The sequence below is a fragment of the Copadichromis virginalis genome, linkage group LG12 (assembly GCF_057382275.1).
Source record: "Copadichromis virginalis isolate Kocher_CV1m ecotype Utaka linkage group LG12, C_Virginalis_male_GT1.1, whole genome shotgun sequence".
NCBI lineage: Eukaryota > Metazoa > Chordata > Actinopteri > Cichliformes > Cichlidae > Copadichromis > Copadichromis virginalis.
The window spans coordinates 13798274-13824251 of record NC_140629.1 but is presented as its reverse complement, the minus strand read 5'-3'; the positions used below and the strand labels follow the sequence as shown (position 1 = coordinate 13824251).

Genomic DNA, 25978 nt, shown 5'->3' with positions numbered 1-25978 from the left:
TGACCAAATCCTGTTTAAATTCAAGAAATTGGTTGTTGTTTTTTTGCTATTGCTTTGTGTGGCCATAGAGAAAATATTAGCAGAGAAACTCTTCATTTGAATGCGTGATGGCCATTTACCATTTGTTAACAACTGAACTGCTAATTACAGAGCTTAAAGAGCTTAACCCCCTGTGGGCACTGGGCCGTGGGGTTGGGTTTAATCGCGGGAGGCCAAGAGCCTTTGTGATAATGAATGCATATTAGTTGGGGGAGGAAAGATTGAGTTTATCTCACTAAGTGAGGTTAAATGCAGTGGATTTTATTGTAACAGAATGCTATTCATGTCTCTACTCTAGTAGTCCTCCACAGCATAACATTAGTATTTGGTTTTTATTTTCTGTAATTAAAAATACAGTAATGAAGAACTGTGTTGAAGCTTGTTTCTTCAACTGAAAAAAAAGTTTCTCAGTGTTAAGTTGACATGTTATTATTCAACCTAATTTCTGCGTGAGTTTTTAAAAGTTATTTCCCCAGACGTTTTCGCCAGTAAGTAAAAAAAAAAAGTATGTGATACCAAACTTTTAAATTTTAAGATAAACCCTGAAACAAGCTACCAATGCGAAGTGGCGGACTTTACGAGTTGTCCCTGAAGGCGACACCATGAAACAGCTGCCTGCCTGTTTGCGCATGCTCACCAAAAGACGTGAATAACCCCTGGGTAGATGGGTAGAAAGGTGAGGAGGAATACAACAAAGTTTAAACATAGTCGTGTGGACACTAACTGTGTTGACGAGCGGTCATTTGAACGTTTACCGGTTCTAGCAAAGCGACATGGACTAGTTAACCTCGTTAAATAAGCACAGTGTGCTGCTAATATTTTGTTTACATACTGTTTACGACGAGGTTATTTCAACTTTTTTTGCTTGTCGAAACTTTTTTATGTTTTTTTATCGACATTTGCTATGAACACAAAGCTTGCTTCGTGCCATGACGGTGTTTTTCATCAGTGGTATGGGATTTGCTAGCAGGAGAAAACTGCCGTGGGACCGCGCGTTTGTTTCATTTGGAAAATCAACCACTTAAACACTATCGGATATTTTAACACATTTTTGTAATATCCATGGAGTCTATTGGGAAGTTTGAGTTCAGCAGGAAAGACCTGATTGGTCATGGCGCATTTGCAGTTGTGTTCAAAGGCAGACATAAAGAGGTAACTTTCATATCTGATGTTAATTTTGATTTATGCGGATCTCTGGAGATGAATAGGTTGTGTTGTTGTGTTTATGTACTCCCTTTGTTTACCTTCCAAGAAACGTGATTGGGAAGTTGCCGTGAAGTGCATAAACAAGAAAAACCTTGGCAAGTCTCAGTGTTTGCTTGCCAAAGAAATCAAAATATTAAAGGTATGTATTTATTTAAGATGGTGCTGTGGCATGTCTCCAAGAATACCTTTGACAAATATGTTTTTTCCCCACACCTCTGCTAGGAGCTGAAACATGAGAACATTGTTCGACTACTTGACTATCAGGTAAGGTTGCTCCCCCATCCTCTTCTTCACAGCACATGCACAACAAAACACACAGACATGCTGTACTGTTGACTTTGCTGCCACATGATGCAAATGTTGCTGTAACACTGGCAACCAGTTACACAGCCAAGCCCAGAGCTTGATCTGAAAGTTTTAAGGTTCCTCCATCACAAATAAATTATTATATAAAATGCATAAAAGTAACCGCGTGATTGATGTTCACTTGTGATGTATAGCGCTAAATTTTGGATTTGCTTCTGGGGCTAACTGCTAGAACCCAAAAGGCTTTTAGCTTAGCAGATGACTCTAGCAGAGAACATTAATTTACCTGAGTGTGCGCTTTCCTCTTCTCAACTTACTGACACTCTGATAGCCAGGCAGGCAGACATGGGTGAGGTGATCTATTTCTGACAGATGGCAGACTGCAGCCAGTGAGACAATGGCTTATAAAACACACAACCTGAGAAACACCCACACACAAGAAAAATGACTGCAGGTTACACGGGGAGATTTCAGGGGTGATGGCAGAAGCTTACGCAGGCATTAATGTGTGTAATTTACCTGGCATCTGTGCAATCTAAACCCCTGGTATCTGTTATAACCAGACACATTACACCACCACTAGCTTTATTATGGCTCTTCTCTGTGGTTGTTGTTGGTAATGGTGGTTTTATATATATATATATATATATATATATATATATATATATATATATATATATATATATATATATATATATATATATATAAATCATTTTAATCCTGTATTTTTCCTGTAGTGTAATGAGGTTTTAAAACTGAAAACCACATTGCACCATAATAGCCTTGAGGTATTTTATGCAATAGTGCAAGTGCGAGTGGTAAACAGTTCTAAGGTTTCAGTACGGCACACAGAGAGCTCATCAGCTTTAACCTGGTGTAATAAAAGCAAGACGCAACTTGATTTCCCACTTGTTACTTTCCATTACAGTCAAATGGACCTGGCTTGCTGAACATCTCTCGCTCCACTTCATATTACCTCGTTAGCTTTTTCAGTGGTATTGACAGGATCGGGTTTCCCTGCATCAAAGATGAGTTTCTAGAAGCTGCTGCTGATGGGCCAAAAGAGTCTTACAAATCAGCTGATGTAACTCATTGTGGCCTGAACTTCTAATCCAATGTTTACAATGCCAGTGTTGTATTTAAGCAGTTTAAATATTTGTGACTTTACTGACTCAAACTTCAGCTCTGTTTTTTTTTTAGCTATCATGTAGCCAGTGCTTAATAATACTGCATGTAGCTTCATTGTGAATGATTTGCATATTATCTGCTTGTATTAACAGGAGACTGGGGGATGCGTGTATCTTGTTATGGAGGTGAGTTGTGTTTGAAATGCTAATGGTTGGTCTTGTTTTCATGGGAAAATGCAAATCTCATCCTCTACTTGGGCAGCATTGTCAGCCGAGCTGACGCTTGTCTTTCTTGTCTTTTCAGTATTGCAATGGAGGTGACCTGGCAGAGTATCTTCATTGTAAGTTTGCTGCAAAACAAATGGCTTAAAGCTCAGAATCTGTGCTGCACAGTTTTTGCAAAAGCACAAAAGAAAAACAGGACATTCACACCTTATCTTTCCATTGCATTGGGGTGCTTGTTAACATGTCGTACTGGTCTGGCTTTTAAGGGGCTTAGCTCAGCTTTTTTGTAGTGTTTTGAGGGACTAATAGGATTCTAACAGGGCAGTGTGACCTAAGAAGTCAGGTTTAAAGTTCATTCTGTGAATTATCATGAATACTACCAAGTACTTAACCTAGATAAAAACCTGTTGACCTAAAGTTTCTCTCCAGTGTTTGCCTACAGCGTGAAAAAACAGAGCAAAATGAGCAGCCTAAAAATAAACCCCCACCTTTTTTCTTTTTTTTTTTTTACAGTACAACATTAAATAAAACTTCTCTCACTTGGAAATTCCCCTACTTCAAGTTTCAAGCCGTGTTTCAAATAATGATGACACATGGAGTTAATTTTTCCTGGGGCTAGGTTTGCCCCGCTGGTGTGGAGTGTCGGTCTAATACGGCCCCAGTGCCAGCGGTCCTTAAAGGCTAGAGCTGCCAATTCTGTGTCTCTACCAAGGAGACACATACAGCTATTTGCAGCGCAGCACTCGGGCACATTTGGCAACGTTCTCGCTGCTCCCACATGACCTCACCCATCTGTCACTCCCTTATGCTCTGTCCTCTGGTGGAAAACAAGACGGCTATGGGGTGCTGATGCACTGCGAGGGAGGGGGGTGTTTGGTGCAGCAGTAGGTGGTGGTGGTGGAATTTGTGGGGGGAGCTAGTGTGTCAGACAGCCTTGACTTTAATTTCTAATTGAGGCATTATGAATAAAATCTTCCTCCGTGAGGCATAGCAGCATTGACGCTGACACGTTACACCATAAATAAGTTACGGTGAACATGTGATAGCAAACAAAGTATATATTTATATCGCAGTCCTTACAGTATGTACATGTCAGATATTCCTCCAGATATCTGCTGGTAGCTGCAGCATTTCTATGCTTGGCTTTGCTTTCCTAGTGTATTTTCATATTTTGAGCTTTCTTTAAAAAAAAAAAAAAAAAAAAAGTCTCACATAAGTAAGCTAATGCCTTTTCTTTTTATCCAGCATAATAAATCTTCCATCAGGCTGAATTTCTTTTTCCCTTTCTGTATCGACAGCTAAAGGCACTCTGAGTGAAGACACCATCCATGTATTCCTGCAGCAGATATCACGGGCCATGAAGGTCCTACATAGCAAAGGCATCGTCCACAGAGACCTCAAACCCCAGAACATTTTGCTCTGCCATCCAGAGGGGCGCAGGTCCAGTTCCATCAATACCACCTTTAAGTTAGGTAATGACTTACACCAGCATTGCATTAGATGGTCTAAATGTAAAATAAAAATGTGTTCATATAGATTTAAAAGGAAAACACTGCCACCTGTTTCTCTCACCCTCCAGCTGACTTTGGGTTTGCGCGTCATCTCCAGACAAACACCATGGCAGCCACGCTGTGTGGCTCTCCCATGTATATGGTAAGCATTAAAGTAGTTCACTCTGGTATCCTGTGCCAAGCAGGTGTGATGGAACCGTGCCTCTAAGCTGTTTTGGGGTGTTTTTTCGGCCACAGGCTCCCGAGGTCATCATGTCCAGGAACTATAATGCCAAAGCTGATCTGTGGAGCATCGGTACCATCGTGTACCAGTCTCTGACTGGAAAAGCACCATTTTATGTGAGTAGCACTTAAAAAAAAAAAAAACGAAAAAAAAACCATGTGAACCAATACTAACAAAGACTTGCTAAGGTCCCTTGCATAATCACAAGCAGTCATGCAATTGTTTTGCCTCAGTTCACACAAAGGACAAACTAACTGATGTCAAAGTGTAACATGATGCATCTTGTTCATAACATTAAAAATGGAAAAACATGATTCGCGACACTGCCTGCTGGGTGATACTTTTCCACATCTTCTGTGTTGTTAGCTGGAAAACGTTGGAGCGCCTTGTTAGAAATGAGCCTTGTTTACCTAAGATGGGATGATGAGAGAGGCAGCTGGAAATTACTGTGAGCCATTTCTGTGAACCCAGAGTAAATGCTGTTTCACAACCCCAGCTATTACTTTCCCCTCTTCACGTGTCTGCTCAGATGCCACTGTTGCACTGCTATTTGCAAGCTGCCTCAGCTGTGATTCACACATATATAGACACATGCCAATAGTTTTACCTCCTCATTGGTTGAGTATTTTGTGCTAAAGTTGCCCCTTCTGTCCCTGTGTAGACAGAAAAACATTGTGTTTGGCCCTTTTGTCCGTTACATCTCTTGAGGTTATTTATATTGCAGTTTATTTCCTCTAGCAATGAGAGGGAAGGTTGCCTTTTATTTCTGCCTGGCAGGTCAGTGAGTTAAGTCCAAAGGTTAGCGAAAGGTGAGGCGCTGCTGCTGATGTCTCTGAGAGTGATGTTTATTTGGTTTAGCTGGCAAGCATTCATTACACTTTCGCCTTTCTGGAAACCTGATTGTGTTTATGCTTGGGCTATATGGACCATTACACAACAGTTCATTCAGTTCAAATGCTTTTATATAGTGACAAATAACGACAACAGTCACCTGAAGGTGCTTTATTTTATAAGACAAAGACCTCACAGTATTAGAAAGAAAAACCACAACAATCAGACAATCCTTTATCAGCAACTGCTTGGTGACAGTGGGAAGAAAGAACTCCATTATGATGTCAAGAGCCCTCCAGCAGACCTAGGCTTGGGTTATGGGGTGAGGGGATGGAGAAGAGAAAAAAGCAGTGGAGAGAGATCAAAATTTACATTCGTAAAGCTTTAGGCCAGAAGATCGGTTATTCAAATGCTTGTTTGTAAAGTCCAGACTCATTCATTTGCATTGTTATAGTCTGTGGGTGGTCATCTCCAAGTCTTACTCTCGTCTCTGTGTCTTTTGTATACAGGCCAGCACACCACATGAGCTTCGTCTCTTCTATGAAAGTAACAGGAACCTGTTCCCCAAGTGAGTACGAACAGCTTTCACCCAAGCACTCCAGCCCCGAACATTTTTAGACATTACCCTGCAGGTATATATTTCTAGCACCAATGCAAAACATTACAAAACTTAATTGTTTCCCCAAATGGAAAAAAAGACTGAGTTGAAAACATTTAAAGATGAGCCTGGAACAAAGCAACATGCATAACAAACAGAGGAAGACGGTAGAAAAAAGCGACATAAACTGGCATTACTAAGAAATCTACCCTGGATGCTGATAGTGTGAATGATGTTTGATGTATATTTGGACACATGCACACACATATATAATTAGCTCTGAGTAAATAAGTCGCACAACACTTCTAAGAATAGTGCTGTTGTGGAAGAACCCATCTGGACACCTGACGGGAACGATCATCAACAACATTCTCCATCAGCAACTCTCACACAATTCATATTTTAGAGTTACAAACAACAGTGTGGAAATATAGAGAAATCCTTCTTCCTGTGAAGGATTTAATTCTCTATAAACAATTCTGCCTTGGCTTTGTTATCAGTGATTACAGAGGCCTTTGCAGCTAGGCCTCGTGGCTATTTGCAGTCGTTTTGAACACAGCTTCTCTGATGTTCAGAATTTGGACTTGGAAAGTGTTCAGAGGGACTTATGGATTGTTTGCCCACTGCTTTCATGGTGTACTTTGCCTGCCTGTGTGTGGCTTGGAGCCATGCTTATCTTTTTCAGTGATTAAGCCGGGAGATGAGAAAGGCTCTGCCTGTGTGTGTGTGTGTGTGTGTGTGTGTGTGTGTGTGTGTGTGTGTGTGTGTGTGTGTGTGTGTGTGAGGGAATAGTTTGTAGTTTTCCTTTGGCTCTATATATATCCTGCCCTAAAGTGCCAGCTACTGGTCTGTATGGCTATTGCTTTCCATACTACCCACATACTGTAGGTCAGCACTTACACATACACTATGGCTGACTGCCTGGAGTGTCATGACACCTCAAGGTCTTGTACTGAAGCCATAAATTAGATTAAGATTTCATATTTTAGAGTTCACGGTATGGAACGTCTGAAGCAGTCTGTTTCTTAAAGCCATAAATATCCACAAAATAACTCAGTGAACAAACTTGAACATGAAGTCAAAATATTAGCATGATCTAAATAAAGGCTATAATACAGTGTAAAAAGCTACATAATAATGGTCCCATACTTTCTCCTCTCCCTACATCTTATTTTGTAATTAAAATGATTAGAATGATTAAATAGTGATAACCTTTAACAATTTGTTCTCCTGGGATTTGTATTATTAGCTGTGTTCTTACACATGCAAGTTTTAATAGAAAGCTGTTGTATTTTGCCAGCATCCCAAAGGAGACCTCTGATAACCTAAAACACCTGCTGTTGGGGCTTCTACAGAGGAATCATAAAGATCGGATCAGCTTTGGTAAGTCTGCCCCTTTTTATTAGTAAAAAACATGATTTAATAATTGAATTCAAAGTGTTTTTCTTATGTCTTTATCTTTTCTTTTTCAGAGGAATTTTTTAACCATCCCTTTTTGGAAACAAGCTCATCAACAAAGAAATGTAAGTGTCGCGTTGTTGTGAGGACAGCTTAGTATCAGTGACGCCGTTATAGCTGAGGTCGTAACACAAGTGCTTTACTCTATTTTTTGTCACAGGCTCATCAGTCCCCGTGCACTCCTACCCCAGTTCTGGCTCCGGCAGCTCCTCTAGCAGCTCCTCCACATCTCAGCTGGCCTCGCCTCAAGTATGCACAAAGTTTTCTCATGAAGTGAAGTGACCTGAAACCAATTGGTCATACTGTGAAATCCATAATTAATATTAGTTTTCGTTACATCTGTGTTTTATCTTCACTCTGTCAGCATTCCGATGGAGAGATGCACCAACCTCAGCCCAAGCTGCCTTACACCCCTGTGCAGGACAAGCCTGGTTTCCTGCAGAAAGAAACAGCTAATCAAGATGGTAGATATATCCAATCTCTCACAGAAGATTATGTCTTGGTGCCTGCCCAGTTTCCCAGTAAGACCTCTGAGCATCAGGAGCACATCGGATTTATCAGGATGTTTTAGTGCATTATTTTTTTGACATTAGCACAAAAAGACTGACTGCTCCTGTTGTGCTGCTTTACAGGTGAACATATATGTGAAGTAAAGGTTGGGTCACCCCCAGAAAGTTCCCTTAAAGACCGTGGGTGAGTGTTCCCTTCATGGCCTGAACACTGTATGGGTTCAGTTAAGTTTTATTATTTTATGTAATTTTTAAATGTGTTTGTATAGGAGCTCCCCACTGGCCGAAAGGGGCGCTAGACTCACTGGAAAGACACCCCCACGCTCTCCTATGCTGCGCTCTCCCCCCAAGCCTGTTAGGTAAGAGAAAGCCAGACTGTCAGAAAGCCAATTTTAGAGTTCAGCTCGTGGAGGATAAAAGAGGTCCGATATGGATAATTAAATTGAACGTGCAGCTAGATCAAACAGTATTTATATTCACAGTATATAGAACATGTTATAGAGCTAAAATTAAACCACATCCCACTTTTAAAGACAGTAGAAGGCAACCTGGCTAGATGGAAATCTTTACCCATATCACTCATGGGAAGGGTCGCCGCTATAAAAATGATGGTCTTGCCAAAAATAAACTATTTATTTTCAATGATCCCAAATAAGCCATCACAAGATTGGTTCAGATCTCTAGACTCGTATATTTCTAAATTCCTTTGGAAAGATAAACCCCCACGTATCAGCTTAAAAACACTACAAAGGACCAAGGATAAAGGAGGATTAGATCTGCCTAACTTTAATCACTATTTTTTAGCCCACAGGCTTCAGTTCATCTCTAGATGGTTTAAACACACCCTCTTAGATGAACCTTGGATAGATGTAGAACAGGCACTATGTAATAACCTAGAAATTTCAGACCTACCATTTATCAGCTCAAACATCAAACGACATGAATGCTTTAAAAGCATCAACATCAGCTCTTCTCTGACAGCATGGTGGGAGTTTCTAAAAATGACAGAGTCTTCATTAATCCCATGCAAACGTACACCTATCTGGAACAATCCGGACATATTACAAAACAATAATATGATAAACTTTCCAGATTGGAGTTGCAAAGGAATTAAATACTTGGAACATATGTTGGAAGGAACAGACTTTATTTTGTTTGACAGACTAGTTCCACTGCTGTTTATAACTGCTTTATAAAATCAGCTGCCCACTCTTCTGTGTTTCCCCTTTTAACCACGCAGCAAACCAGCTGAAACACTTGGCAGTAACTTCAGCCCGTCTGTTCCCATTCCTGTCCCAACTCAGATCCAAAACTACCAGCGTATGCAGTGTGTCGGCTCTCATGGCTCCACCAGGCATGTCCATCCATCTTATCTGTGCACCAACCCCACCTCAGAGTCTTACTCTTATGCGTTCTCTGTTTCCTTTGTCTAACAATGTCTCATCTCATTCAGGGTCACGTTATACTGTCCCAGCAGCCCCAGCAGCAGTGAAAGCCCACCACAGTATGAAGAATGTGGATCTCCCAGTCCAGTCTTTACCTTCAACTCTGGAGGGAGCCAACCTAAACAGTCTTCCCCGCCAGGTAACTAGATCAGTTGGCTTCTGTATTACCTATGAAGGCATTCATCTGTATGTGTCATACACAAATACATAATTTTAAATTGATCCCAGTCAACTTTCATATACACAGTTGACTGGACATTGGAAATGCACACAGAAGAAGGTTAAAAAAATAGTTAATTATTATCAGAGACCGATGTTTATGTGGCCTTTTTTTAATGTCTGAAAGGGGCTTTTGTTAAGCAGACCTATTCCACTGTAACCTTCCAACAGCAATACACACACTCTCAATTTCACCATCTCACACAAACATTTTTTTTGTGGATTTTTAAATTTGTTTTGAGGTAAACTGTCAGTATTTTATTTTCTCTGTAGCTCCTTTTGCTCTCACTCATCTGTGTTTTTTATTCTAAACTCCTACAGTCAACGAATGTGTTTACAAATATCATGTGCTCTTTAAAACAGTTGTTTTATATATATAATTTTCTGTTCTCCAGTGGGAACAAGCCCAAAGACGTCAGAGCAGACTCTCCCACTCAGCACAAGAACTGGGCTCCTCGTTGCTTCTCCTGACATGCAGGACAGGCCCAAGGTCAGCTTCAACATGCCATACAGACACAGTGTTGACTTAATAATAATAAACATTTTATAGTTAATATTAAGTCATCCACTCTACTCTGCCATTCTGTCTGTGACATTAGAAATTGTTTTGCAATGCACACACTGCAAAAACCGGGGTGATTTCCTTCCACATCTCTTTAAAACAGCAAATTTTTACACTTCCTATGGTGTCAGCGGATAATAGAAGATATAAATGGGCACAGAGGGAAGGATGTTTCAACAGTTCAATTTCCTTTTCAGCAGCAGGTTCAGCCAAGAATGCCAAACAGAACCAGGACAGTCCCAAACCTGCAATCCCTTGGCCCCACTTCCCAGGCCAACCTCAGCCGTAAAGCAGCAATTAAAAAGGGCCCTTTAAAAAGGTATGAGCAGTGTAATACTTCCACACTGTTGTTATAAATGGTTGAAATAAAGAAAGAAAGAAATGGTTAAATCATTATGAATTTTTGACAATATTTTAGCATTCTGGAAAATTACAAGCTAATATTGCAAGTCTAATTAAGATTATGGGAGCCTGCTACTAAGAGATAACACACAGTCAAACATATGCTGGTTGATTAATTATTAAATGCTCACAAGGGTGTCTGTGGATATATTACATGTGCAGATCAGTGAGCACGGGAAGGTTATCTGACATGCTACTGAAGGCGGCCCTCGGAGCTCCGCTCTTTGAAGAAGGGAAAGACGAGAGCCTCAGCAGTGAGAAAAGCATGGAGATAACAGGTATCAGTGCAACATGCTAAAAGTAAAACCAGTCAAATGACTTCTAAAGGGACAGCGTCTGTTTTCAGTACGAACGAGTCCATTCATAAAACCACTGACTTAAAGTGATGCAGAAGAAGGTTTTACAAAATCACCGCACATGTAGGGGAAGGTGACACATGTTTGGTACATGCAGTAGGCACAAAGAGACCTTTGTGAAGTATCTAATTTAGTCACCATGACCACTGCATTACTTTACTTCAGTTCATCTAGGCTACCTTACCAATGGGGTAGCAGCCATCTGACTCTTCTTACTTGTTCCTACAGCACCCCCTGCTGGCTGTCATGGAGTTTTCCAGTGCTCAGACAGCCCAGTTCCTGTGATTTTCTCTATGGGCTCTCCAACCAGTGGAAACTCTCCTCCTGATACCATGTTAATGAGGAGGTTCTCAGGTAGGTGTCCTGACTTCCCTCACTACTAACTTTCTACTGAGGGCTTTTATTTTGAACTGTCATTTTAGTTTTGCTTATAGGAAAGTTTAAATAAGTCTCTTAATTTCAGCATGCTTACGATATAACCGCTTAATCTGATTATAATGTGCTGCTTTTTGAGTTTGGATGTCACTGAGACTCTTAACTTTAAAAGAAAATTGTTGTGATTAACCAAGGAAAACTAATATTTCAGGTCATTTTCCATTTGTTAAGTGTTTATATTTTCCATCTTTTTTTTTAAAGCTACAATGTGTTATCAGTTAAATCCATTTACATATTCATGAATTATGTATCAGCTGTATGTGGTTAAGCTAACTTTGCCTTTTGTTTTTAAATACAGACACTCCCAGCTACTTAAACTCAGGTTGGCATCTTCAACGAAGAAACCGTAGGCACAGTGACACTGAAACAATGAATGTTATTCCACCCAGCGGCCTGATTTTTCATCCTCCAGAGCTCCCTGAAGACACATTAATGGAGGTACAGTCAAATGCCGATAGTGGTGAATACTCCAGCATCGTCAGTAATTTACATTTGCGGGTTCCACATGAAAGGTTTCCACATTGAGAATATTTTATGTGCTCTTTTCACAGGAGGCTCACACCGATGCTCTGACTGACTTGCGCTTCACTTTGGCTTTCGTCCAGTGTGTCATGGAACTGGCTTCCTCTAAGGACCCAGGGCTCGAGCCCATCAGCAGTCCCGACGTTTCCTTCCTGGATCAGAGCTTGGTGGCTGATCAGATCAGCCTTCTAAGTAGAGAATGGAGGTAAGAGGCATTACAGTTTCTCCACACGTGGAGTAGCTCTCTTTGTTTAATAAAAAAAGAAAATCTTAAAACTTCTATGTAATGTTCCAGCTATGCAGAGCAATTGGTGCTGTACATGAAGGCTGAAGAGTTTCTGTCATCAGCTCTGCGCAGCGCTAAAGAAAATGTCAAGAAAGGCGAGCTGTTTCCATCTGCTACAGTCAAACAAGGTGAGACCAACATTCCCTTCTGTAGATTTGTAAGGTAAAGGTAAACGTTCATAGTGTGAATTTCTTCAGAAATGGTGCTACCAATAGAATAGCTTGACTTAATTTAAAAGGAACTTGAACTATGATCCAGAACCTCCCATAATTTAAATCACATGACCATGTAGGTCAAAGTGTTTCAACATTATTTTACATATTTGGTTCAAAGCTCCAGACTGTGACTGTCTTTGTTACACAGTTAAAACCAGTTCTCTGCTTGCAGACTGCGCAAACTTAGGTGATTACCATAAAGAGTATGTAAGATGGACTTATCTTTAAGTCTGAAAAGTAAAGCCTTACACTGGCATGCTCTTTAAGGCCACCAGGGGGCAATCCCTATGATTTCAAAAGGGCTTCCGCTCCTATAGACATCGGCAACCAAATTGCCTTCTTTCCTGACATCTGTAAACACTTTAATCGTGGGTTTATACCCAGAGTCACTTCTCATGGGTCGTCCCGAGTAAAACGTTAAGTCCATTTTGTGAATTTTTATCGTTCTAAGTTTCAGGAATGATTGTTATGCAGGGTATGTAGAGAAGATGCTGGCCTATGACTCTGCAGATTCGCATTCAGATCCACCCCTCATTTGTCACATCCAGTAACAAAAACCACCATGTGACATTGAAAACGCCCATTCTGACCCTTTAAAATTAGATTTCACAAAATAGTGGGCGACGTCATGGAGGCTACATCCATCTTTTATATCGTCTGTGGTGTTTACTCAGGATGCCCTATATTTGTGGCTACCACTGAAAAAGTAAACCTGACTGAATATTCCTGCCTCACTGTCATTTTCTCTGCTCTCTTGGGTTGTTTTTTTTTGCAGTAATCAGAAAGCTGAATGAATTGTACAAGAACTGTGTGACCTACTGTCGCTCCCTCAGCGATCAGCTGCAGACCTTCTTGCTTAACAAGCAGAAACTTATGGACAACTTCAATGCACTCACAGCAGAGAAGCTCATCTACAACCACACTGTGCACATGGTCAGCTCATTTCACAGGAGGATATTGATATTCACTCCAAGATTGACTCTGTCCTGTATATGCTATCAGTCGTTATCTTAGCTCTTTAAATATATGCATGTGTGTCTTGTTTTTTCCCCCCTCCATTCAGGTAAAGTCTGCGGCTTTAGATGAGATGTTCCACCATGGCACCACATCAGTGCAGCGCTACCATAAAGCCCTTGTGCTCATGGAGGGTCTGTCCCGAACCCTCACAGAGCAAGGGGACATTGACGGCATAGAAAAATGTACGTGGAAGCTCTGTGACACACAACCCATTACAGAGAAATTTTAAATGCTAACATTAGTCATTGTATTCATGCATTTGTCATGTGGTCACTGAGTTGTTCCCTTATCTCTTTAGGTAAGCAATGCATTGAGCGGCGGCTCTCAACTCTGCACACAAAGCAGTATTTATGAGCTCCACGACTGCATCAATAGCAACTGCATTATCTTGCCTCATCCATCTGCCATCACTGTCTGCACTTTGATCTCTCCTAAGGGAAACGACCACTGGAGCATCTGCTCCTCTCATTTCTTCACCCAATCTGTAATTGAAAGGTAAATGCACAGTAAAGGTTCGAAAAGGCTGGAAGTTCTTGAAAAACAGGTTGGGTTATGAATGTTTAAAAGCTATGATCAGGTACATCGTTTTCAGTATTTGTTTTGTTACAAACCGTACGTGTTAGTGTGTTTTGGTGTTTTGCACATAGAATGATGAGCTAAATTAAGAAATGATTGCAAGTGTTTTATACTTGAAGCAAAGATTACTTTGTGGTTTTCTGTGTTCGAAACATTTGAGTTATGTGTCTGGTGAATAATCACCAGCCTGCGGGACTCTGAAGAGTTTGAATGAGATGACCAAATATTGCCAATGTGTAGCAATACTTGTAAACCTGTGCCTGTTTTTTTCTGTCTTTGCATTATAACAGAAGAGTGAATATGAATGTATTGAAAGTATGTTCTAACCTGATACACAATAACTGCCTTACGACTGCCAGTCTTATGGCCATATAGTGTGGAGTGCAATAAGTATTCTTTGACATTTGAATGAGATTTGTTTTACACATGATCCAAAAATCCCTCCCTTGGGTGGGTGATATACTCAGCTATGAGGTACTTCAAGTGACTTTTTTCCCGTGTGTATCTATGCATATTTGGGGTTTTTTCTTGTGTGTGTTATACATTTGGAGATTTGCTGATTTTGAATTTGGAGATGTATGTTTGCATTCAATCCATCTGCAAACCGTGCATGGCACTAGGTGATTTTAACTAATTGTTTGAAGTCTGTTTACCAAATGCCTTTTGTATTGTTTTAAGACTGCCTGTCAAATGTTGCCAAGATAAGTTGTTATATGGTGTTTGATCAAAATAAATATTTATTATAAAGTCGCTGACAGTTTGCAGTAGAAATCAATTTCATTGTTCTTACTCAAATGTGGACTTTTATCAAAGCTTCTGTTTAATTCAAATCCATAAGTAATTATAGTTTCTTTATAATCAGGATTTAGCTTAAAGTATACAATTTTACTACATAATATTCTTGTTAACTAATAAGCTGTGAATGTATGAATCGTCCAGGCTTTATTTATTTATTTACCCGCCAAGATTTATTCAGTGTTATAATGAGCAAACATGCACAGAGGACACACTAGAGTAAAGAGAAAAAAAACCCAAACTATTCAACAAACGTAATTACATTTTATAATACCAGGATATCATTTACGTTGCATATTATATGCATTCAACAAACCTAGGTCTTATTGTCTTGACTTGTAAAATATTACATCAAACAACATTGCTTCTATGTATGGAAAATGAGATGAGACATGCTTTTATTTTCCAGTCCACAGTAGTCACATTTATACTACGAATACATTTTGAATGTTCTCAGTTCTTGTTTCACTGGGTAGATCCTATGCAGTGGTTTCCTTAAACTTGTTTTTGATAAAGTATTTATCACAAGTTTTTAGTGCTTTCTCTCACTGTGTATCACTAAATAAATCTTTGGAGACAGATAGTAACAAAATTAAATTGCTAATATTCTTATTAGAGCATTGTTCTTCTTATATTATTATTTAAATATTCAGGGCTACCGATATAAAGCGGTCATAAAAATCTTCAGAATTAAAGCTTAGATGAGGAACATCAGTTTTGTAACATTATAGGGAATTTTTCCCTGGTATAGCATCAAAACTGCAGTATATTATTTTGGTTTAATATATATTTTGAATTTATAACGAAATTATCTGTATGATAAAAAGAAAAAGACGAAAGATTAAACAGCTCAAAGTCAGAATTCCATTATCATCTTTAATATTCCCACTCCTGAAGACCTTCTATGACTCTGTTGTGGCTTCTGCTATCTTTATGGTGTGGTCTGCTGGGGCGGCAGCATCTCTGCCGGGGACAGGAAGAGACTGAACAGGGTGATCCGAAGGGCCAGCTCTGTTCTAGGATGCCCTCTGGACCCAGTGGAGGTGGTGAGTGACAGGAGAACGGCGGCTAAGCTGTCATCCCTGCTGGACAACATCTCCCACCCCATGCAGCAGACTGTGACAGCACTGAGCAGCTCCTTCAGTGGGAGACTGCGGCACCCACGGTGTGGGACGGAGAGATTTCGCAGGTCTTTCCTCCCCACTGCTGTCAGACTCCATAATAAAGACTTTAACTGATCAAGCACACACATCCATACATATGCAATAATACTAAGTGCAATAATCCTTTCTGTCATCGTTGTATTTTTACTCAGTTGTATATAGTATTTGTATTTGTATTCTATTTTTATCTTATTGTATATTTATTTTATTTTATTCTACTGTATATAGTATTTTATTTTATTCTATTCTGTACAGTTGTGTACTGTATTTATTCTTATTGTATTCTAATTTTTGTCTCATAACTTTTGCACTGTCCACTTCCTGCTGTGACAAAACAAATTTCCCACGTGTGGGACTAATAAAGGTTATCTTATCTTATCTTATCTTATTCAGTACCTTTGTAGGAGTTATATTTAAACACCAAGCTGTCAGTGCTTGCTTGTAAAAATCGAGCAACCTTATAATGATTTTATCAACCGCATTTTCATCTAGAGTCACAATCGCTCATGCAACCCACCATTTTAGATTACGTCATATTTTTGCTTCCTCGGATTCAGAACGGGATCCGGGTTACACAGCAGGCTGCCGCGGTCGCCATGTTGCTGAATGAAATTAACTTAGCTTCAAAACAGTGAATAGCAGCTATCAATATCAAGATTTTATTTTTCGCAGAATAGCCCGTGTTGCAGTATGTGACCTATTGTAAATATGACTTAGGATTTACGAAACTACTACAGAATCCCCATTCCCTGTAAGTAACGCCGTTGAAGTAATAACTGTGTTTATTCATTGGTAGCTGGCCTGTTAGCAAAAACAAGCTAGTCAATAGCATCGGCTAGCACGGGTTATTGTAATTACTCAAAAGCCATACACAGTGTTATTGTAAATGTTACAGGTTAATTTTTACATTCCATATTACTCTATTTATATATATTTGGATCATCCATTCACCTAGACCTGATTGTTCCGATACCTGCATTTATTATTTTTCATCGCAGCTAACCTAAGCTAACGTTACGCCCCGGAGAAATTGTAGGCGGGTGAAGCTAACATGTTAACAAGCGCTGTAAATATAACACCGTATCAAGAAACGACTGCTCTACGGCTGTCGACTGGAAATGTTGGTTGTAAATGTAATGTTGTTCTTACGGTGTTGAAACGACTGGGTTTCACTAACTCGTAAATTTCTCAACGCTGTTATCAAGACGTCGTTGTCAAACGACGTTGGCGACACCTCGGTACCGTTAAGGTACATCAGCTTTGTTTTAAATGGTCGTTAGCTTTGGCGGAATCAGTATCAAACCAAATAAGCCATATCGTTTTTACCACAGGACAATGTGTATATGCTAGCTGGCGTTCACCTGTAGGTGCAAACAGATGTAAAAAATAAACAAAAGCTGTACGTCGGTAAAGATGCTCTGATAAGACCTCCACCTGAATAATTAAGGGGTGTATGTAGGTAACAGTCCATGTCTTTCTTGCACACGATATCAAACTTTAATGACATTCGAGATAAGATTTACTGATGGCAGTGACTGATTTTTGTCTGTGTCATTACTTGTGTGCTTGTTAAATGTTCAAAAATAGTGTATGGAGAAGCTAAAAGACTGATTATTTATAACTAGACACAGTGAAACAAAAGAAAAACGGCAACCCTGGAAGACATTACGTGGTTATTGCTACCAGGGTCTCCAGTTTATCACAGGAAATGGGTATTACAGAGACAATCCTTGGTCCTGATTTATGTCATTTCACATGAAGTTGTTGATATGTTGACATGTTATGGTTAATTTTCAGATATTTTCCTCCCAGATGACGAGCAAACTTTATTTCTGCATCACATATAGTCATTAAAAAGTAAAAATAAATAAAAATCATTTTTACTCTCCTTTGTTCTTTTCACAGATTATTGTGTTTAAAGATTGTAACCGTATCACGCAATGCACCATGGAAGTGGATCACAGAATATGCAACGACCGCTTCAGAGACCCAAGTCTGTCAGCGGGTCAGAAACAGAGGAGCAGCAGTCGCAGCCGACCATGGCAACTACACAGCAGCAAGCTACAGTTAACCATCCTCAATCACCTGTGACCCCTTTTTCCTCTGCTGCCAGTCCTTCAGCTCCTCAGTCACCCAATTATCAGATAATCATGAGTCGTAGTCCAGCCGCTGGCCCGAACATGAACATAACATTACAAAATGTGGGACAGATGGTTACTGCTAACCAACAAATAACCCTAACCACACTTCCCATCCAGAACCCCGCATCCCCAGGATTCCAGCATACGACACCTCAGTGGAGGTTTGAGCATACTCCACCCTCCTACATCCAGGTCACCTCACCTGTGCCCCAGCCCATTCAACCTCAAAGTCCTACCCAGCATAGTCCAGCCTCTCTGCAAGGTGTGACGAGGCCAACAGCTCCTGCAGCAGCATTGGGTGTGCACGGACAGAGTCCGACACGTTTTGTTGACGCTGGCATGTTAGTGAGGCAAATCAGTTTAGGGAGTCAATCAGGCAGTGGTCACTTTGTTTACCAAGAGGGAACAGGACTGGCCCAGATTGCCCCAGCCACACCTGGTCAGGTACAGCTGGCCTCTCCAGGAGCGCCAGGGTCTGTGAGGGAACGACGGCTTTCTCAGCCTCATTCACAGACTGGCGGCACCATCCACCACCATGCACCTCAAAGTCCAGTGGCCACCACTCACTCAGCTCTGGGCAGCCCTGGTCATATCACCACCTCAAACCTACCTCCCCAGATCAGCAGTATCATTCAAGGACAGCTTAGAAACCCTTTGATATTTGAGAAGCCTCAACAAGGTGTGGTTTCTGGAGTAGGAACCACAGCCACATCATTCAGTATACCTTCCTCTATACCACCCTCTAGCCCATCCCTCACCAGTCCATCTCAAGGGATCCCCAGCAATTCTCTTGCACCCACCAGCATGACTGTGGGCACTGTAAAGAAGCAAGCTGCCAAGAAATTAGAGGAAATTGCTCCTTCCACACCAGAGATTGCTCAGCTGAGAAAACAGTGCTTGGAGCACCACACCAAGAAGATGGAGAATCTGAAAGAAGTGTTCAAAGAATATCTGATTGAACTTTTCTTCCTGCAGCACCTCCAAGGGAACATGATGGACTATCTAGCTTTTAAGAAGAAGCCTTGTGTTCCCTTGTATACTTACTTGAGACAGAGTGACTTGGACCTTGAAGACGAAGAGGAGGAAGAAGAACAGTCTGAGGTTATTAATGATGAGGTATTACATCAGCTGGCTCTTGGTCTGAGATCAAATGTGTATTTCTTTCCTGTCATTCTGTTGAATTTTGTTCCTCTTTCAATTTGGTGTCTTTTTTCAGGTAAAGGTTGTTACTGGAAAGGATGGCCAGGCAGTGACACCAGTTGCCATAGCAACACAGCTTCCTCCCAATGTTTCTGCAGCTTTCTCTACCCAACAGCAGTTTCAGGTGATAGAGGAGGCACTTATTTTAAACATTTATTTTAATGAAATTATCTATAATGCCCTTAAAGTCTCTTGAAAATATCTCACTAATTTCATGAGAGGCTGTTTTTGCAGGGACACCAAGGAGCTACTTCTGGCACCATTACAAACCCTGGAGACATTGATGCATTTAAAAGGCAACAGGCTATGGTGCAGGCAGGTAGGGCAAAGATCGTAAACTCCTGTTTTATGTTGCTTTGTTTTCTCCCCGTTTGCTTTGTTTTCTGTTTGTTTTCTTTTCTCCCTCTAATTGCTTCTGCTTTTAGATATTTGGCATCCTCTACTAGCGCTCTGTGTTGAAGTCTTAAACCGAGGAAGGAGAGGTGACCTGTACGGTCTTCAGAAGGTCATTGCTGTGTGCCGAGTGCTTTTTTTTGCGTTATGAGGGTATTGTGTGTTTTAAATCCCAGATCAGGCTAAGAGGCCCCGGATTGACGTTGGTCGCCATGGGCTGATTTTCCAGCATCCTGGTGTAGCTCCTTTAGGATCACCTGGCGTTCCACTCCAGCAGCTTATGCCAACTGCGCAAGGTAGGAGTGCTTCTACCAGGCCGTTCTGTGTTCTGTTCGATGCTGCTGGACCTATGGCCTTTGCTCATACTAAGGAGATGTTAAAAAGGGAATCACAACATTCATCTTCTACAAACAAACTCCAAGCAGCATCAACAAACAGATCTTCCATCTGCTGGATTTCTCAGCAGTCCTCAGGAAGTTCAGGCTTAAGCTCTCTCTGTCAGGATAAATGGGGAAGAAGACAATCCAAGTCTGAAGAATGAATAGCCACTCAATGGGAAGATGCCATGTCTTATGATTTTCTTTTTTTGTTTTAACTATTGATCACCTGTCGTCATCCATCTCTTCTTTTCTGAAGTTTGTTCCTGTTTGTCGTCTTTATTTGGAAAGACCTTCCCGTGCTGATGGATTTTCATCTTATCTGGCGGTGGATCACAGAAAGTGGGAAGCCTGTGGGAATGAATTCACTTTCCAATGGGTTTTGCTTGATCTCCCATTTTATGAATCCACATGTCATGCTTCCCTTTGGTTTCCCATCGTCATTCCCTCACACGCCCCTCTTCAATTGTCCGTCTTTGCGTGAGCCATCAACAGGAACTCAGAATCATCAGTCTTCAAGACTTTTTATTTATCTCATGTCCACTTTTAGTTTATTTCCTTCCATGTTTTTTCATGACATTTTGTTCTGACTTGGCTTCTTTCCCTCAGTCTAAGTAGGAGGGGAATCATTTGGAGGAGTTGTGTTCACGGCACAGGTGTTTGCGATTGTGGTGGTGTGGGTGTGTCAGGGCCAGGTGTTGATGGCGTCTAGGCAAGGTGGTGTGACGTGCAGGGAGGTAAGGCAGGTGATGCTTTAGTGTGCACAGCTCCGCTCAGGCCTGCTATCTGCAAGACCCCATGTCTGTCCTTTTGCTCACCTCTGTGCTTTGTCGCTATGTGAGGCATCCAGATGCCTTGGTTACGGCTAGAATGACATTGCTTCATGCATGCCAAACATACAGTGTTTTTGTGAGTGTCTGCTTTAGTTCTTTCCCCTTACTTCTCCCTGTCTCTTTGTTTTTTGAAGTTCTTTTTTTCATGTTTCTTTGTTACATTTTTTTTCTTTCTAAAACCTTTCTTCTTGCATGAGTAATTTTGAATGTTTTTTAACCACATTCTCTCAACATTTGAAATGCAAGGTTTTAGTTTTGCATTAATCAAAGTAGTATTTTATTTGAGAGACATGTAGATTTTCATATTGATTTCATTTCCTCTGTAATCATTTTGCTGTATGAGTTTCATTAGTTTCTGCTCTGATCATCAGGTAGTCGTAGACTCCTGTTAAGTACAGTACATGTAGTTCATTAAGAGAAGGTTCTGAGGAGCTCTTATAGCTGAAACTCAAACAAATGTTTAATAGTTAAAAGTACAATTTTATATTCTACCTTTTAGACTCAAAATATATAACTTCTATAAGGGGGTCTCTCAAATGAATATTAAGGGAAAGCTGCCGAACACTTAACGGCATCTATTAATCTGTATTGTAGGAACACAAAGGCATTTATTTAAAAAAACAAACCAAAAAAACTGCACATTGGACAATAACATTAACAACTCATTTTTTTTACCATTTGTCTCTGTGTCACTTTCTATACTACTCTTTTATCCTATACTTTGGTTACCATGTATACAGGCGGGATGCCGCCTACTCCTCAAGCAGTCCAGATCGCAGGACAGAAGCAGAACCAGCAACAGTACGACCCATCCAAAGGCCCTCCAGTGCAGAATGCAGCCAGCCTGCACACTCCGCCTCCTCAGCTGCCTGGCAGGTTGCCACAAGGTGCCCCTCCTATGACAGGCTTGCCCATGACACTCTCCCAGCAGGCTCAGTTAGTAGAGAATCCAACTCAGCCAGGGGGTCAGCTGCAGGCACAGGTGAAGGTGCAGGCAGGGGCCGCAGTCCTGACCACAGTGAACCCCCACACACAGCTCCAGGCCCAGCTGCAGCATCAGATGCAGTCAGGTCTTCATCTCCAGTTGCAGCCCCAGCAGCAACAATCCCAGGCCATTCTGCAGTCCGGACAAGCGGTCAGTTTGTGTGACGTGGTCAGCCTCCATACAAATTGACTAAAAGACGATACTGTAAACTTGATATTACCAGTGTTTTTTCTTTGCTCTACAGACAGTAGCACTTGCTCGCCCCGGAACAGAGTCAAACCAGGCAGTTCAGAGGATTATGACCAACTCGGTATCAATGACATCTGTGTCTCCTGCTCCGCTCTCTGCTCTCAACTCTGTTCCAACCCCACATACTGCAAGTCCTCTTCGTCCTGTTGGTTCTAACGTCAACCCAAGCACCCAGTCAAAAATGACTGGAACCAATGGCATATCAGCGGTCAAAATAGGTGGCTTTGGTCAAAGCACAGCCGTGCAGCCTTCACAGGAGGGTTCTCAAGATAAGCAAGTGGAACAGGCCAAATTGGTGAGTACCATAGTTTGGATACAGATGTCAGCAGTTGGTTAAAAGCGTTGCCTGGAAAAGATTTGGTGCCTTTTAATGTTGTCATTGCATGTTTTTTGTTCTTTTCAAGTTTGTCATATTCCACATCAACAATTCCTGTTGATGTCCATTATTTTAATTTTTTTGATGTTCCGTTGTTGTGCATTGTTATAAATGTATTTAGTAAGTTTTAATCTTATCAACATATAAAGTCTAATGGACCAAATGATTGCCAGGAGAGTCAAGTGCATCAGCGCATATCTGAGTTAAGGAAGGAGGGCCAGTGGTCTGCCAGTAGGCTCCCTAAGCTTGTGGAAGCCTCACGTCCAAAGTCCCACTGGGACTATCTCCTGGAGGAGATGCAGTGGATGGCAGCTGACTTTGCGCAGGAAAGGAGGTGGAAGGAAGCTGCTGCTAAGAAGGTATGACAAACGTATAATAATTAACTGAAGAAAAGAAGGGTATATCACAAATTGACACAAAAACAAAAAGGAGGAAACCGTCAGAAAGACAAACTCGTGTCTTGTGTGTCTCTGCCACAGCTCGTTCGCACATGTGCCCGTTATCATCAAGAGCAGAAGAAAAGTGAAGAGCGATCAAAGAAAGAAAGGGAAATTCATCTTCGTCACATTGCCAGCACAATCGCCCGAGAGGTGGAATTCTTCTGGTCAAACATTGAACAGGTGTGTTTGTTTATTCTTATGTATAAAGGTTTCAGGACTTATAAAGATGCCAAATATCTGTTTTGAGTGAAACCCTTTCCCCATCAGGTCGTGGAAATCAAACTCCAGTTTGAAATTTATGAGAAGAGGCTCAAAGCACTTGGCTTACAAAAAGCCAAAGGTACGTCCCATTGAGCAGGTACTGAACATGAGAGACAGAACATTTGCTCTGTATCATCAGCTTTTACTTGCTGTTGCTCCTTGTTCCAAGCTAACACATGGTAGGTTATCTGGCCTGGGACAGTTCTTTTTCTATTAAACTTGTTTTATTTGCTTTACAGTATCCGGTCAGTCAGCAGCTGAGAAGGCTGATAAAGAGGTAGGTACTGCACTGGCATACCAATTAATAATAATAATATAGAAGCACATATCGTGTCTAAGATAGTTTTACAATTATACGTTTTCTTTTGTAGCAGGTGACCACTTCAGTTAGAAAAAGAAAATCTAGTTTGTCCTTGGTTGATGAAGACAGTAAGTGTCAAATAATCAAGGTATATATGATTAAAAACAGAGTAAATAAAAAACAAGGATTTATAAAGACTGATTTTCCTTTTAGTTACAGATGAAGAGAGCACCATCGAGGAACAGGAGGACATGGAAGGGGAAACGGACCACAAAGCAGAGTTGGTTGACCTTGCCAAAGATGGTACTTACTTTAATCTTTCTCTGTACTATTCTCTATTTGCAGATTCAGGATAAAGGAAGAGAAATTTATTAGTGTGTTATTGTCTTGCTACTGCTGTGTTTATTCAGTTAAATTAATTTTTGGTGTAATCTAATGGTGCTTAAAGGGACAAGCCTTGTTGGAGACTAGGTGATTTCATAAACTCCACTGTGAGCTTTGAGACACAACACCACACACATGTCATGTGCAGGCTGTGCCTCAATTAAGAATGTTGGTTAGAAGAACTCGTAAACATAATAAACCACCCACAACTGCATACCTACCTCTTAAAATACAACTGACTGTTTTGTTTTATTGACGGCACAGAGATCGGTGAATTTAAAGTTTGACCCACCATGGCAATAAACTGTTACAGAAATTTTGAAACAGCTTAGGTAGTCTACAGGCTAAGAGATAGTTATGTCAGGTGATTATATGGCAAATATGATTAGACTATTAATTTAATATTCCACTTTTCACAAATTATGCATCCAGTTCTACAGATAAGCATCACCTCTTGCTGAAGCTCCATAGTAATAGTATTGAATTTTCATCATTTTTCCACCTCTTGCATGAGTTGAATTGATTTCAGAAGATGAAACAGTATATGGTGGATCTTGATTGGCCACAGGATGGTGCTGAAATACATTGGCAGTTATATAGATGATTAAATTACTAACGCGCAGAATTATAAATTTTTGAGTTTTTTGCTACTTAGTTAATTAAAACCAGCAATTATGAAGATTAATTATCTTTGTTTCATTTTTAAAAAAAACGTTTTTGTGTTCGTCTTGCAGCTGAGATGCCCCTTGATGCTTTGATGAAGCAATATGCCGGTGCCTATACTGACACCTTTGATTGGCCACAGCCTGGTTCTCACAGTGATGAGGATGAAATGGAAGAGACTGAAGGCAAGTTTGTAATTATAAAGTTCAACTGTGCAGATAATTTTTTGGGGGGGGGTTTTCCCGGCCATTTGTGAATGATGAGATTCCAACATACCTCCACTTAATTTTTATTTTCTAGAAATAGAATGTGCTATCAGTCCACCGGAGGCTGTGCTGATTGACTCCCTTCTGAGTGTGGACCAGTACCGCGGTGCTGACAAAGCCGCTTCCTCTGACTCTGATGGGAAACCCTGCAAAGACATAGCCGAAGTAGCTGCAGCCACAGAGCTCATCCTGCCCAAGGGCAGCTTCAGAACCACTTCATCTGTGAGACACATTCAGATACTCACATTCACGCATTTAAACAAAAGAACATGTTTGTTTTGGTTTGTAGTTTTTTCAAACAAATTTTTTTATTCTCTCTTTTTTTTACTAGACCCGCAGCCCAGCTCCTTTTCTATTGCATGGGTTTCTGCGTGAGTATCAGCAGATTGGTGTGGACTGGCTTGTCAGCCTTTACAAGAAGCACCTCAATGGCATCTTAGCTGATGAGACGGGCCTTGGCAAGACTGTACAGACAGTTGCTTACATGGCCCACTTGGCTGGGCAAGAGGGTATGTTGGTGTTTGGTATTCTTTTTGTTTTACAATATTGAACCTTTTTCCTGTATTTATAAATTTTGACTGGGATAAAGACAACTGTGTTTTCACCACAGGCATCTGGGGGCCCCATCTCGTTGTGGTAAGAACATGCAAGTTGTTAAGTTGGGAGGTGGAGTTCAAGCGTTGGTGTCCTGGCCTTAAGATCCTCTTGTACCTTGGCAACAGAAGGGAACGGCGGTCTAAAAGAAGGGTAATTTCTTGTGTATTTAAATACAAAAATATCATTGATATAATATTAAAAAGTGCTTTGAGGTGACTGTTGTGATTCAGTGCTATATAAATAAAATTAAAGTGAACTGAAGAAAAAGTGTTTTTTAAGTTACCTGGTGTATATGGTTTTTGATCTGCAGTGGTGGGGGGAAGCCAACAGCTTCCATGTATGTGTTACATCCTACAAGCTGCTGATGAAAGACCAGAGTCATTTTCTAAAGAGAAGGTGGAGGCACCTAGTCCTGGATGAGGTGCAGCTCATCAAAAACATGACGGAGAAACATTGGGAAACAGTTTTTGCTCTCAGAAGGTAAGC

General features: G+C 40.8%; 2 protein-coding genes across 10 annotated transcripts in view; both read left to right on the top strand.

Annotated features, from left to right (window-relative positions):
* Nucleotides 1-689: 689 nt before the first annotated feature.
* On the top strand, nt 690-14825 carry ulk1a (unc-51 like autophagy activating kinase 1a). 4 transcript variants are annotated; one of them, XM_085474812.1, is made up of 28 exons: nt 690-1191; nt 1292-1384; nt 1468-1509; nt 2832-2864; nt 2983-3019; nt 4202-4375; nt 4483-4556; nt 4652-4753; nt 5978-6036; nt 7367-7449; nt 7539-7589; nt 7685-7773; nt 7889-8045; nt 8157-8217; nt 8303-8392; nt 9274-9387; nt 9487-9617; nt 10093-10187; nt 10457-10578; nt 10824-10939; nt 11246-11371; nt 11751-11774; nt 11865-11890; nt 12004-12179; nt 12270-12388; nt 13251-13408; nt 13539-13674; nt 13791-14825. In XM_085474812.1, the coding sequence occupies exons 1-28, from the start codon at nt 1102-1104 to the stop codon at nt 13844-13846; spliced, it is 2634 nt and encodes an 877-aa protein (XP_085330938.1). In that variant the 5' UTR covers nt 690-1101; the 3' UTR covers nt 13847-14825. The 4 variants fall into 4 exon arrangements, with proteins under 4 accessions (XP_085330938.1, XP_085330937.1, XP_085330936.1 ...); XM_085474811.1 differs by having other exon boundaries at nt 7889-7988; nt 11751-11890; XM_085474810.1 differs by having other exon boundaries at nt 10460-10578; nt 11751-11890.
* Nucleotides 14826-16582: 1757 nt separating this feature from the next.
* ep400 (E1A binding protein p400) overlaps nt 16583-25978 on the top strand; it is a 27908-nt gene continuing 18512 nt past the window's right edge. For 4 of the 6 annotated variants that reach the window (XM_085474806.1, XM_085474804.1, XM_085474803.1 and 1 more), the window contains exons 1-18: nt 16583-16777; nt 17932-19283; nt 19384-19491; nt 19602-19686; nt 19937-20056; nt 21711-22105; nt 22200-22499; nt 22754-22939; nt 23060-23200; nt 23288-23360; nt 23521-23558; nt 23653-23710; nt 23796-23885; nt 24701-24814; nt 24930-25117; nt 25227-25404; nt 25506-25642; nt 25803-25972. In XM_085474806.1, the coding sequence (XP_085330932.1) occupies nt 17967-19283; nt 19384-19491; nt 19602-19686; nt 19937-20056; nt 21711-22105; nt 22200-22499; nt 22754-22939; nt 23060-23200; nt 23288-23360; nt 23521-23558; nt 23653-23710; nt 23796-23885; nt 24701-24814; nt 24930-25117; nt 25227-25404; nt 25506-25642; nt 25803-25972 (3698 nt within the window). In that variant the 5' untranslated portion in view covers nt 16583-16777; nt 17932-17966. The other 2 variants (XM_085474805.1, XM_085474807.1) reach the window with 2 other exon arrangements.